Source organism: Gopherus flavomarginatus, chromosome 8 (genome assembly GCF_025201925.1).
Source record: "Gopherus flavomarginatus isolate rGopFla2 chromosome 8, rGopFla2.mat.asm, whole genome shotgun sequence".
NCBI lineage: Eukaryota > Metazoa > Chordata > Testudines > Testudinidae > Gopherus > Gopherus flavomarginatus.
Window position 1 is genome coordinate 91,088,422 of NC_066624.1, and position 15,126 is coordinate 91,103,547.

Consider the following 15,126-nt stretch of genomic DNA (forward strand, 5'->3'; position numbering starts at 1 on the left):
AAACTTAAAAGTGAAATGTGTCAACTATTCGGTCTACAACATGCAACTTGTGTTTTTGGAAATAATGTGGACAAATCAAAATTGTCTTTACATGAATGTATGCTTGAAGAATTAATTTAAAACGTTACATGTTTGATCCAGGAATTTTGAGTTGATGTTTAGCATTATAAGCAAGCTAAGCAAATATTAAACTGCTATGCAAATATTTAAATTATTACAAAAACTATTCGCATAGAAAGCGTTTGCCTCCCTTATTCTTCCAAAATATGTGTACTCAGTGTGTTCTGTATTCTTTCCGTGGGGGAGCAAACACTGAAAAAAGAAAAAAAAATCCGTATTTTTTATAATACAGCCAAAGTCTGCAATTCTCCCCCGCCATCTAATGCAGTTTGAAAAAAGTTAAGTAGGGGATCATTAGAAACATATTTCCCTTATAAATTGGAGACTTGGGCATCTTTTTAACAGGACTAATTAACTGAACTGTTTTATTTAATCTCAGCTGTCTGCGAATAACTGAAGATCGTGTATAGCAGGCAGTTTTAAAACTCAGCTCCCTCTCCCACTTACCCACCACCCAGAAGCTCACAGCGGCTACTTTACTCCACCACTTCAAGTGTTTTGCCTTTATGGCAGAGGGGAAATGGATCTCTCTGCCAGGGGAAAAATATGTCAATGTAGTATGTATTCCAGGAAATACTGAGCCTCTTTAATTACTTTTGGCTTAAATGAAAAACTATAAATTTTATTTCTCCCCCCCATCCTCCTTCCAACAGCCCCCTTATCCTCCTCCCTCAAACGCTACGAGTCAAAATAGTCTCTTAAATGAAAAACTAATTTGCACCCAACCTCAGAAGCCCATAACCAGCTCCAGAGGAAGGAGAAACGCAGCGTTTTAAAGGAATTTGCAAATAAATCATTGCGATTTTAATCATAGTGCACCCATAGAGACAGAGCCCAGTGATTTATTCCAGCATTTTTGGCTAAAGAAGGGACATTAATTTTACCACTTTAAGCTGCATTTTAAAAAGCCCGCACAGGCCCAGTGAACATTAATTAATTTGTTTGTATGATTATTATTAGGATGATCATTGCCATCCTCAGTGGAGAGAAGTGCAGAAGCTTTAATCGATGTCTTCTGCATTCCCTAGCCCTGCTGCCCGCCTGGCTGAATGGATGAGCTCCGGGATGGCTTGGCCCTGCCTGGCTGCGGCACCAGGAAGGCGCTGAGCTCAAACCAGGGAGCCGCGCCGAGCCGAGCCGGCGGCCCTAGACTCGGCCTCTTCCGGGCTCTCGCTCGCTGGGCCGGAGGCGGGATTCAGGTAACGTGGCTGGGTCGGGGCCGCCTCGTCGCCGCTCTCCGGGTCGGCGGTGCCGGGGGCAGGTGCTTCCATGGTGACTCAGGGGAAGCGCCGGGCTCCGCGGCCTGGTCCCTGGCGGCTGGGGAACGGGGCCGACCTGCCCCAGCACCCAGGGCTGCCAGGCCCCTTGCTCCGCGAGCCCCCACCGCCGCCGCGGGGAAGCGAGGCCAGCACCAGTCACCCGCCCCTGAGGGAGGCCCCCATTCCTCAGCCCCTCCCCCCACCAGGGGAAGCGAGGCCAGCACTAGTCACTCACTCGCCCCCTTTTTGGAGACTCCTGCCGATTTTCAGTGGGCCCTTAAGCAGGGATGCAGGAACAGTTTGTACAGTGGGCGGTGCTGAGAGCCATTGAACCCAACTGTAAACCCTGTTGTAATGGAATCCATTTCAAGCCAGGGGTGTGGGGCACCCCCAGCACCCCAGTTCCAGCGCCTATGTTCTTAAGTGGAAGCAGGGCATCCTCCGCATCATTTGCCCCTACTTACGTCCCAGTAAATGGGATAATTTTTTTTAGGGAAATAGGGCCTGCTCCTGTTGTATCCTGCTGTAAAGTGCTTCCCTATTTTGTCTACATTTTGCTGGCAGCATTTATCTTCTTATCTTTTGATCAAACCACATCAACACTACTACCCTTGAATATTTCCTTTGCTCCCACATTAGTTCATGTTGATCCATTTTGGTTCATATCAGGGGTGGCCAAGCTGAGCCTGAGAAGGAGCCAGAATTTACCAATGTATATTGCCAAAGAGCCACAGTAATACATCAGCAGCCCCCCATCAGCTCCTCCCCTCCTCCCCGTGCCTCCCACCCACCGGCAGCCTCCCCAATCAGCGCCTCCCTCCTGATCAGTTGTTCGTGGCATACAGGAGGCTGGGGGTGTGGTGGTGAGGGCACGGAAGGTTCAGAGGAGGGGGTGGGAAGGGTTGGAGTGAGGGCAGGGCCTGTGGCAGAGCAAAGGGTTGAGCATTGAGCACCCCTGGGCACACTGGAAAGTTGGCACCTGTAGCTCCATCCCTGGAGTTGGTTCCTATACAAGGAGCTGCATATTAACGTCTAAAGAGCCGCATGTGGCTCCAGAGCTACAGGTTGGCCACCCTGGTCCACATCATCAAGTCAAAAGGGACACGTCAATTTAAAGATTACACTTTTGACTGAAATTTTTATTTTACTTATTACTGTTACAGGAAACATCTTAAATCAATATAAATGAAATAAATTAGAATATGTTCTCTATTTTTTCCTGTTTGTACATTTGGCTGCACTTAGCATATTGTCAGTTTTGCTGCTTCCTCTGTGTAGTTGGTTTAGTCTCCCTTCTTTTTTGTGTGGTAAAGTTATTGAAACAAATGTAGATTACCTAGGACCTTCCAAGGTAAGGCAATATGAAGTAATTATTATATGTGTCTTTAATATCTTGAAATAACTGGTTTGCAATATGGAAAAACAGGCTTTATAATGAATTTTATGTAATTGACAGTAGTACTGACTGAAGCATTTTGTAGAGGCAGATTATCTGGGCCGTAGGGCACTGGATGGGCACTCAGGAGTTCAATTCCAGGCTGTGCCATTGATCTGCTGGGTGACCTTGGGCATCTTTGCTGAGATTGGCAGTTATGGTGGCTGTGTTGGTATTTATGGTGTAGGTGCTTTTCTGGTAGTAATGTGGAAAGTGGATTGAGACCACCAGCACAGTTTACATTGATTGTTAATCATATAATGGCAAAAGTGGTCCAGATTGTTGCCTCCTCTGTTTCTCTCCTTAGGAACAGTTTTATGAGGCTCACTTCAAATTTTTTTTTTAATGAAATCTTTGCCCTCTGAGTAGTTTTTGCAGGCTGTGGACAGGGAGAAGTCTCCAAATGCTACAGATTAAGTGGATTCATGTAAAAGGACACACTCAGATCTTTAGACATAGGAGCTGTCTGGCACAGGCCTCTGTCTGACTTTTTGTGACTGTCTTGTCTTCTGTCAGCACTGCTCCAACAGGAGGCATACTGTCATTCTTTGAGTCCCTCTGTGAATGCTCATTTTCAGCAAGAGGAGTGATTTGTCAGGAATTCAGTCTTTGAAGCAGAATTTATTCCATGCAGAAATCCAAGTGTTGATCGGGAACACTGCTGCAGTGAGTGGCTAGAGTCAGCTAGGAGATTGAAAGTGGTGGGACAGGTTGGGACTTGGATGAGGAGTCTGAAGGGGTGAGATTGGGAGTGGGATGAGAAGTTTGAGGAGTGCATACTGGGCAAGCTAGTAGACTGGGCCTGGGATGAGACAGGGAAGAGACAGGATTGGTACCAGGGACAGGTTAGAGGAGACAGGGCAGAAGGGGTCAAGCCTGGGGCAAATGGGCAGAAGTCTGTGCCAGCTAGAACACACTCCTCCCCAGACACTGGAATGGAACCCAAAGTTCCTGAGTCTCCTCATTCCTCTGCTGTGAGCAAATATCTGTGAAACCCACTGGCAAAGTGTGTGTCTCATCATCCTCTATATGGAGCAGTAGAGGGGGATGAAATCTACTACTGCTAACAGTTACTTCATTAGCTCAAGTGACAGAGGTCTGTGCAGTGGATTTAATCAAAGGCTTCATTCCTCCTGATGAGTGGTGTGGATATCAATATGGTGTCAAATTTCATTTGGTGTCTAAGGAGTCAGTGGACACTGTCCCGAGGAATTCTTTCTGGAAGTGTGAACAGACAAGCGGCTGGACATAGGCCCCACAATTGCAGAGCATGCCCCTGTACAGCTTCCTCCTCCTGGAGTGACGGATGGTCATGTTGGCCAATGTCAGGAAGAGTTTGGGGAGGAGGTCTTGTGGCTGAGGGGCCACGGATGGGTGTGCCAGGATCAGGGTGTGCAGCCAGAGCCTCCTTAAGAGGTTCTGGAGAAGTTAGAAGAGGGGCTGTGGCCTGATGCGCTCTGTGTAGATGTGTGTCAGAGTCTCCATCATGTCCCAGAAAGTACAGGTGTGGGGAAGTTCATGAACTGTGCTAGGTTCACACCTGTGCCTATGGCTTTTGTGAAGGAGCCTTGGAAGATGTGTGGTGAATAAGGCAGGGACTGCAGGAAGAGAGAGGATGATTTCGCAGTGAAGGCAGTAGAAATCTGCCCTGGAGAACTGGATTCTATCCCTTCCTGTGCCATAGAGTTCCTGTATGATGCTTAGGGAAGTCACTTAAACCACTTTTCTCAGGTAGTCACTAATTATGTTCCTCATATTTTGGATGCCTTACTTAAGACATTGGGGTCTGATTTGTACAAGTGTTTAACGCTCACAGCTACTACTGATGTCAAGAGGAGCTGTGCTTTGAACATATGATGCGGTATGTAATGCTAAGTACTCTGAGAAAAAAGTCCTTTGGTGTCTCAAATTGGGCACCCAGAATTAACGGATACTTCTGACCTCAATCTCTGTGGGGATAATACTCTCTCATCTTGCAGAAATGTTTGTGAAGCACTTGGATATTATAATCATGAGTGCTATAGAAAAGCCTATGAGGAAATTATTATTTATGCCTTCAGAGCAGGTTTTGAATAATAATGTGCAGTAAATAAGGTATGGTGCCACCCATTGTAAAGCATTTTTAATGGAATCGAAGAGTATATCTTGGTTAGATTTTTAGCTTGCTCAGGAAAATTTATTTTTCCTCCAAAAATGTTAGTGGGAAACTACATAATTGATTTTACGAATTAATAGTGTTGCCAGTTGTTTATGTAGTCTGCTTCATTAGCTTGATATACGTCTAGATGCAATTTTAGGTTTTTAATAAAAAAGTGCATTTTTAAAAAAAGTGAATCAGGGGATGATGTATATGTTGAAGTATAATATCATGAGTCAGAACAATATACATATCAAGTAGTGAATATCTCATTAGAAATGAGTCTCTTGTATTCAGTGCTTCCCTGTGCTATATTTCCTTAATCTTGCTGTCATGAACTTTTAATCTACAGAATTGTAAATGAAGTAATGTTTGTTTAAATGAGATAAAAATTGGATCCTAAAATATTGCTTCAGTACTTATTTTGAACTTACTCAAGAAGTCAAATTCAGTATGGAATAAATTGCTTTAATAATTCACTCAAAGTAGCACTTTTTACTTCAGAAATTGCCACATAAAGGTATTTTGGCAGTATGAGGTGCTGTTGTTTTTTGGTGGGTACTTACCGTTGGGAACTGCATGTGTTGCAAAAGTGACTTGCTAAGAGTGAGCTGACTAAAGGTTTAGTCCTGCAATGTGTTGAAGATTGAAGGCACTGGTAGTTGCTGAGCACCTTGCAGGATTTGGCTCTTAGACTTTTAGTACTTGCAGGTCCATTACAGATATTTCAGAAGTTGGTAGCTCCCCACAACCAAATACTGTTTCTTTTTCTGACTCAGGGCATGACATGCAAGAGTCAGAACGCTACATTCAAGAGGGACACTAGGGTTTGGATGGTATTGCAACTTCAGCCAACTACATACAGTCTGTTTTAATTGTATAATCCTGTTTAATCCCATTTAAATAAACTATAATTTGAAAATATGGATTTTTTGGGTCATGTTCAGACATGGCCTAAGATCTTAGTGAGAAGAATGGGCCTGTTTTGAACTGCATAGTTGTGCAATATGTGGCTAAATTTCTGATAGTGCTCCAAAAAAAAGTAATCTTCCAGGTGTAAATTACTTCTAAATTTAGTTTTCACAGAAATCATTGCTGAAAGCCCAGACTCTCAGCAAATGGAAGCAGCAATTTCATATCTTTATCACTAATTTCCTTGTACTCCCCGTTAACAGAAATCTGCAAATTACTGGTTTGTTAGATTTGAAAACTTGGTCTTCAGTGTATGATCATTTGAAGATTCGAAGAGATTTTTATGAGCTGAGATACTTAAGCTTGGAATAGATTCAACTCTTGTTAAGAATGAGGTTCAAATCCAATCGGTATCTGGAGATTCATGTTCAGCTCCAGGAAAGTATTCATCAAAATAGGAGTACAATCCAGACAAATGAATGAGTATTTTGTTTTTAACAGCATTTTGATAACTTTCATTCTGTTCTTTTAAAAAGTCTAACACTGGAAACATCTTGGCAAGTCCCTTTTCATTGCGGGCTCTTCAAAGGCAAAGCTGTTTCATGAATCTCCAATTTTTTCTTGCATATCTAGTATATTTATATTCCTACCTTGATGTGGTAGGTATAGTGCATTCCATTTGTCAAATACACCCACCCTGTAAATAATGTAGGCAAAAAGTCCACGCTATGCATGTAGTCTGCAAGGTCTGTTTTCCCAAGGAGGAAAATTTGGATTGCATCACACCATTCAAAGATAGTTGTCATGTGGAAAAGTGGTACGGTGCATCTGACTTCACTGTGAAATAGAAGATAAGTGTGGTCAGAGTCCATCCTTTCTAACGGCATACTTAAAGACTGTGTTTTCACTGTTGGAGATTTTATAAAATTAACCATTTTAATAACAATGTTGAGGGCTTAATGTACTTTAGGCTGCAGCTTAGTGATGGATCATGTAGTGTGTCCAAATTGTAGCAGGTGCCACTTTATTTACTTGTGCTCAGTGCTTAATTTGTAATGAAAGAGGTGCTAGGGCTCTGGCTGTTCCTCTGGCAGCTGCGTGACATGTAACTGATGCAGGCAGAGATGCTGGGGCTATGAACTGCCAAGTCTAGATGTGCTGGGGTTCAGCCGTGGCAAGTCTTTGCACAAATTAAGCACTGCTTGCTTGTGCTGCAACCCCACTGTTCTTTCTGGTCATGGCTGGTTTCTGCCCCATCTGTGCACAGCCCCCTACACATAGCGTGGTAAGACCTTCATCCACTATGACATTGTCAAGGATCTTGATTATTTTCTCACCAGCTTGAGTTGGGATTTCTTTGCAAAATAGAAGTTATTTAACTATTTGTACCTTATTTGATAAATCTCATATGACACAGAATCTGAGCCATGTTGGCTATGCACCTCTACCTCGATAGAAGGCTGTCCTCGGGAGCCAAAAAATCTTACCACGTTATAGGTGAAACCGTGTTATATTGAACTTGCTTAGATCCGCTGGAGTGCGCAGCCCCGCCCCCTCGGAGGTGCGTTATATCCGAATTTGTGTTATATTAGGTTGCATTATTTCGAGGTAGAGGTGTATTTATGGATTCATCAAGCTGCTGTGCCAAATACTGATTCTTGACTTGCTCTGTCAACTGGTCCTGGACATTTTCTGCAAGATCATCAGTGCATCAATGGATGATATTATTTGAGACAGGAATGGCTTTCATTGCCACCGCTGCTTGTTTCTCAATCATAATTCTACTCATATCTGTTGCTACTGGAAGTAGAATGGTCTTGCCAATGGTATGTGCTTGTCTGCATTTTACAACTTGCATGGCCCCCATGTAAGGTACTTTCAAAGACTTTTTGAAGAATAGTTGCTTTGTTAGGCATGGGTTTTTTTTTTGGTTTTAATTCCTACCATTTCTAAAGTAAAAATTGCAGCTCTTATTTACAAATTCTGGCATTTGGTTTCTAAATGCCCCTGCAGTTTCCCTGTTTGCATAGTTTTATTTACTGACAGACACACTGTGGCTGAACACTTCCTGCAGTAATATCATGACATGAAAATACAAACTGTAACTATTGTATTGTCTACTTTTTGTTTAACTTAATTAAAATAATCTTCTGTTATACAGTTATAAGTAGTAGCCAGTGTGGATTTGTCAAGAATAAATCATACCAAACCAACCTAATTTCCTTCTTTGGCATAGTAATTGGCCTAGTGGATGGGGGGGAAGCTGTAGATGTGGTGATCTTGATTTTAGTAAGGCTTTTGAGAAAGTCCCACATGACATTCTTGTAAGCAAACTAGAGAATATGGCCTAGGTGAAGTTACTGTAAGGTGATTGAAAACTGATTGAAAGACTGTAGTCAGAGTAGTTATCAGTGGTTTCCTGTCAAACGTGGGAGGAGTGGGGGTAGGAGAGGGACATGTATATAGTGGGGTCCTGGAAAGGTGCATCATGGGTTTGGTACTAGTCAATATTTTCATTAATGACCTGGATAATAGAGTGGAGAGCATGTTTATAAAATCTGTGGATGACACCAAGTTGGGAGGGGTTCCTAGCACTTTGGAGGACAAGATTAGAATTCATAGTCACCATGACAAACTGGGGAATTGGTCTGAAATCAACAACGTGAAGTTCAATAAAGAGAAGTCCAAAGTTCTACACTTAGGAAGGGGAAAACTAAATACACAGCTACAAAATGAGAAGTGACTGGCTAGTCATTAGCACTGCAGAAAAAGGATCTGTTTTTTGGATTACAAATTGAACGTGAAAAGGCAATATCATTCTGTGGTGTATTAACAAGATTGTGGTGTGTAAGACCCAGGATGCATTTGTCCTACTCTATTTGGTACTGGTGAGGCCTCAGCTGGGGAGTAGTATTTTCTATTCTGGGTACCGTACTTTTAAAGTAAGATGGAGACCAGTTGGAGAGGGTCCAGAGGAGAGCAACACAAATGATACAATTTCTAGAAAATCAGTCTTGTGAGGAAAGGCTAAATGAACTTAGTCTAGGGAAAAGAAGGCAGCGGGGACCTGATAAGTCTTCAAATATGTTAAAGGCTATTATAAAGAGGACAGTAACCAATTGTTTTCTACATCCACTGAAAGTAGGACAAGAAATGATTGGCTTAATCTCCATCAAGGGATATGTAGGTTAGATATCAGTAAAAACTTTCTAATTATAGGGTAGGTAAGCCCTGGAACTAGCTTCCAAGGGAGGTTGCAGAATCCCATTCTTGGAGGTTTTTAAAAACAGGCTAGACAAAGAGCGGTCAGGGATAGTCTAGGTATATTTGGTCCTGGGTCATTACAGGGGGCTGGACTAAATGATCTCTTGGTTCCCTTCCAGCCCTAAATTCCTATGATTTTATGATTATCAGGCGAATGTTTGCTACATGTAGTTTAGAACTTGATAATCATTCTGTTATAATGCTGACACACATCTGTGTCACCGTCAGCCCCCTTTCCCTATCTGCTAGTGCTGGTGCTGGTGCTGCTGCCACTGGCACTGGGAGCCTTGCTTTGCCTTCTACTCCGGCAGAAGGCCTTCAGCTGAGAGACTTCCTGACAAATGCTTCGTCGAGCGGGAAGACTCTTGGCTGAAGTCCCCCTGCAGGAGCAGAGGGTACAGAGAGGTTTCTTGCCTAGGCAGCAACAGCATAAGATGCAAAGCCATAGATAAGACATAGGTGATTTTTAAACCTAGTTTAATAGTCTATTAATTAGGGGTGTGGAAACCCCCAAACCAGTATACAGATTCAGTTTTCTTCCCAAACACTCATGGCTTCGCCCGGGAGTCACAACTCATGGTTTGGGAAGCACTGCTTTAAATGACCATAATTGAGAAGTTCCTTTTGGTTCCATTTTTCTGCTCCTTTACTGTAGACGGGGTTATGCCCTTTAGGTGATTGAAAGGAGCGAGGAGGGGCAAAGGCTGGGTGCCAGGAACAGACTAGTGGAATGCAAAGGGCAATACTAGGAAAATTAGGACCTGCAAATCTTCCCGATTGGTTAAGGTTAGATTAGTGGTTCTCAAACTTTAGCAACCTGTGAACCCTTTTCACTAAAATGTCAAGTCTTGCGAACCCCCTCCTAAAAATGAATATTTCCAGGGATTTTCTCCTTTACCTGATGCAGTGATCTTGGAAATATAAAATTTTGTTCTTTATGACATGCTTATTACACACTATTTATTATTATTTATCATTACAGTATTTTTATTACATTATGAAAATGGCAACACTCTTCCAAGGTCTCACTTTCGTAGCTTGTATCACTTTGAATAAGCCTGTTATAAGACAAGGCTCCAATGTTTCATCAAGGAGAATCAGATGTGAAACAGCATGAGGGTATTTAAGAAGCCAACTCAAAGAGTTCCTCTTACACAAGCATTCAGATCTTGAGCCGTCCAGGCAAACAATGCACGTTACAACAAAGCTTAAACTTCTTCATAATAATTTTAAAAACAATACTAGCTGCCTATTTAATTTTAAAAACAGCAAAAAATATTCACTTCCCTTTCCATGTTTTATAAGGAGTCTTGAAGTTTACATCTCCTCAGTGTGATACATACTTGCTTTGATCTGCTTAGCTCTTGGAAGTCCAGGGGCTCCATGCTGCTGGCCCCGTGCTGCCCAGAGTTCCTGGGGACAGCTCTGTCCGCCATTAGGGATTTTTTTCCCGAGAACCCCTTGTAACATTTTGTGAACCCCCAGGGGTTCCTGAACCCCAGTTTGGGAACCACTGGGTTAGATGATATTGTGGTTAAAAATGCTTCAGCCCTTTCTACTCTACAGCTTCCACATTGCTATTAATGGAGAATTATGGATCCCAATTTCCTAATGTAGATGTAGCTAGAGAGCCCCTAAATAATTGCTCATTCTTGGGAAGAAGGCTGGGGGGAGGGATAGCTCAGTGGTTTGAGCATTGGCCTGCTAGCTCCAGGGTTGTGAGTTCAGTCCTTGAGGGGGCCACCTAGGGATCTGGGGCAAAATCAGTACTTGGTCCTGCTAGTGAAGGCAGGGGGCTGGGTTCAATGACCCTTCAAGGTCCCTTCCAGTTCTAGGAGATTGATATATCTCCATTTATTACCTATATTAAGTGCCAGTTGTCTGAGGAGGGAAATCTTAGTATATTGAGTGAGTGGGAATGGTGATACTGGAACAAAAAAGGATTTAAAGCATTATCCGTTTTTACAGCCTGAAAAATTCTATAGGCATAATATTTCTTTAATTATGATGTGACAGCAATAAAAATGGGTTTCTTATGAGTTCCAAACAAAGAAAAGAGGATTGTCTCCCCAGCAGTTAAATGAATGGCAATTTTTTACAGCCTTAGCCAAATGTATAAATGTGAAACTTTATCCAAGTAAACACCTTGGGGATCAAGAAACATGTCTAAAGTTTAATATTTATAGCTCTGGTTTTAGAGTAAAACCATTTAAAGTTGTGTGGTTTTGAAGTGAACACCTCAATCAGCCTAACTATAAAAGAGCTTCCATCCTCTGATAATATAACTTATTATTTCCAGAGGAACTTTCTTTTCATATTTTTCATTGACAATAGGAATGCTAGTGACTCAAATATACAGTCAACAAATACTTACATGAACAGTAATTACATTACTAGAAATCGATAGGCTAGCGTTATTCAGATCATAAAGTTTGCATTACTATATCCTCCTTTGCACAATTGTAAATTAAACAAGTAAACAATAGTACAGTGTTAGCTAAGAATGTTCTTCAAACGAGGTCTCTGGTTTTAGAGATGTACATGTATGTATCCTAACACCTTATACCCTAACACAGTGGGTACTGAAAAACTAGTATCAGAGTACAACAGAAAATGACTAGAAACATATTAAAGATAAAATGCAACAGTCTGGTGTAGAAACCAATTTTTACCATAATCCCAGTCAAAAAGCTAATTGGCTTGTAAAGGTACTTTGCAGTTTGTAACAAATTTAATACCATAATATGTTTTAAATCTAAAATGCTGATTAAATAACTCATTTTAATCTGTTGATTTACAAACATAAGGCTGCTGATCTCTCTTGTGGAAAATGGCTATGCAACTAGGAACTTAAAGGGGTAGTTTTTTTCCATTCTCCGGCTGCCCATCACCACCATGTAGTAACTTGTACAAGCTACAGTATTATAAAAATAAATGCACACTGCAATCTGAATTTTATAACTTTTTTCCTGTTTTTAAATAGCTTGTAAAAATGGGACGTCGTTCCTCAGATACTGAAGAAGAAAACAGAAACAAAAGAAAAAAGAAACACCGTAGACGTTCATCTTCAAGCAGTTCTTCAGACAGTAGAACATACAGCCGTAAGAAATCAGGAAGGAAGTCAAGGTCAAGATCACGGTCTCGAGATCTCCAGTCCCGTTCACATTCTTATGAAAAAAGGTGAATTTATAATACTTCACTCGGTGTTACTTTTGTCTGTAGGTGGGGCAGCTTCAGTTATGCAGCAAGGCTAAGAATATTTGGATACAGTGCATGTTCTGGGTAATTGTCATGCAAAATCTGTCAAACATCTGTTTTGGGCTTTCGTAGCAAAATTATCTGAGTCTTGCATGATACTGTTGTTTTTCTGCTTAGTTACAAACATTCACAGCAGTGATGTTTGTAACTAAGTTTAAAGTAACTTTTCTGTTTAAATGAACACCTGCCATCAGACCGCATCAGAATTTTAAACTCTGAATTTGGATTTTTTTTTTTTTGAGAAAGAGAAGTCTAATAGTTTATGCACTGATTTCAGCATAAGTAATTTCACTCAGCCAGTCATACACAACTATGTGAATCTAACCAGCCACGAGCATGATGGAGGAAAGTAGACTTTTAAAATGGCAAGGTTTGAGTGAATTTTTCAATTAATATTTACACTTATTTTAAAGGTTAGTTTTCTGCTATAATTTTTATCCTTTTGTGATGTGGGAAAACATTCAATAGTTTAGTCTATCCTCAAGAAACAAACACTTCATTCCAATACCTCTGCTAGCTTCTGCTTGATGTAAAACCTCTCTTTGCTGGGCATGACGACCAAGAAGGTGGTATCAAACTACTCCAGCAGCACCTAATCTCCCAAAAATCCTGGATGCCTCTTAATCTGGCTTCAGATGGGCAGAGAACCAAGATTGTGTTTGTTGCACCGATGAAGCCAAGTTTTAGATAATGAAGGTGAGACTAATCGAAGAATACTCATCTTGTACTGCTACATTTGACGTAATCAGAAGTTGCTGCTGAATCACTTAACATTTTGTGACATGAGTAAAAAAGTGCACTTGTCTAGTTTTATTCTTTTCTAATCAGTCATAAATCATGATGGGCAAGTCCCGCATTTCCCCATAAGCCTAGACATGTGGAATCCTTTAGGCCTAGTTGTTTTTTCTGCTCCTGCTTAGCATCTACATAGAGCCCTTAGGGGGCATAGCAAGATGACGTGGGCTTCAATGCCAAAAATATGCTGCTGATATGCAGCTTTGTGAATCTCTTTCGTCTAGTGCAGATATGGATATCTCACAGATAAAACAGAGCTTGAGGGAGATTGGAGTCTGGATGAAGACCAGCTTACTTCAATTGAATCCAGAAAAGACCAAAGTGTTTGTTTGCTTTGAGGATCTGGCTATCAGTTTTGCCTCACTCTCTGTTTAGGGCATTTGCGCCTGACAGTTAAGATGGTATTACGCCTCAGGTTCAGGGATGAATCGAGCATGACCCTTAAAAATCGAATATCAGCAGTCAATAAGAGCAGTAGGAAAGGTTGGAGAGAGGTTCTGGAGGCCAGATATAGGCTGTTAGGTAAGAGATTAAAGTCCTGGATGGTAGTGTTCTCTGAAATTCTTTCAGTTCCATGTGCACGCCAGTTAGACAGGCAGAACTGTAGGGTCTGTATGCGTGGATTAGACAATAGTTTTGAGAGGAAGGATTTAGGCTTATTAAGAACTGAGGAACCTTTTGGGAAAGGAGGAGCCTGTACAGAAGGATGGGCTCCACCTGAACCAAAACAGAACCAGATTGCTGGTATGTAAAATTAAAAAGGTTGTAGAGGAGTTTTTAAACTAAGGTCTGGGGGAAAGTCAACAGGTGCATGGAAGCACATTCCGACAGAGACATTATCCGTTAGAGGAGGATTTATTAAAGGAGATACTCTATGCTAGTAAAGAGCAGAGGATAGAAGTTGATAAAGTACAGGTAGAAGTTGATAGTTATGCAAGACACACCTTCACCATAGCATTCTTTAGAGAACCAGGATGGAAGGAAACTAAATAGCATATTCAAAAGCAAAAGCTCTTCAAATAGGACTAACTCTAATTTAAAAGCTCTGCTGACTGCCCACTAAGCAGTCTTTGCTATTTTTTTAAATTTTTGTGCAGTAATAAATGGCTATCCTGATCAGTGCTCTGTAAATACATATATATACAATAGTGAGACTGTACTGGTTCAATCACCAGTGGTTCTGTTGTTGGCAGCTGAGGAAAATCGTTTGTCCTTGTTGATTATTTTTTTTTCCAGCTGTCTTTGATATTATTGACCATGAAGTTTAGGAAAAACAACTGTGAACCCAGGCAAAGATAGATGCCAGACTCTCTTCTCTTGCAGAACACAGTATTTGGTAATGGCTTATCAGGCCATAGGACCCTTGTATATTACCAAGATTCTGTTCTTGTGCTCACTTCTTTTAAGCCTACGTGATGTCACTGAGAGAAGAAAAGGTTGAGGTTATATGGGTTGTGATGTCTCCAGTAGGCAGAGAACACACGGAGCTCTACATGTCTGTATTTCATTGGATCCAGCTGTTTGTAGTTCATTGGTTGACACAATGTCTTGCTGGGTTTAGGGCTTGGATGAAGGTCAGCTGACTGTAACTCAATCAGCCAGAAAAGATTGTGGTTATGTGGATAAATTAGGAGAAGTGACTGGAAGAAATAGTGGAGATGTTGGTGTTTCTGTGGAGGTAGTCTGCCCTTGTTTATGGATCCATTTGGTTCCTTATTTGTAGGGATGTAATTCTGTCACCATGATCACAGTTCGTCAGAGAACCTGTGAATTTTGCCATTTATTTCAGCTCTATTGTGAAAGCTCACCACTGTACAGAACCATTTATATGAGCCCTACTGCTGCGCATTAACAGTTTGTTAGTTCACTTTGATATAATCTTCTTTGTAATGGGACTAGATCAAAGTGAACTAACAAACTGTTAATGTGTGGCAGCTGATCAAAGC

General features: G+C 41.4%; 1 protein-coding gene across 1 annotated transcript in view; it reads left to right on the forward strand.

The window, feature by feature from the left end:
* The first annotated feature begins 1,169 nt into the window (after window positions 1-1,169).
* Window positions 1,170-15,126, forward strand: part of RSRC1 (arginine and serine rich coiled-coil 1) — a 355,820-nt gene continuing 341,863 nt past the window's right edge. Inside the window, exons 1-2 of the mRNA XM_050963724.1 lie at window positions 1,170-1,319; window positions 12,111-12,307. Coding sequence (XP_050819681.1) covers window positions 1,170-1,319; window positions 12,111-12,307 — 347 coding nt within the window. The remainder of the gene's footprint in view (window positions 1,320-12,110; window positions 12,308-15,126) is intronic.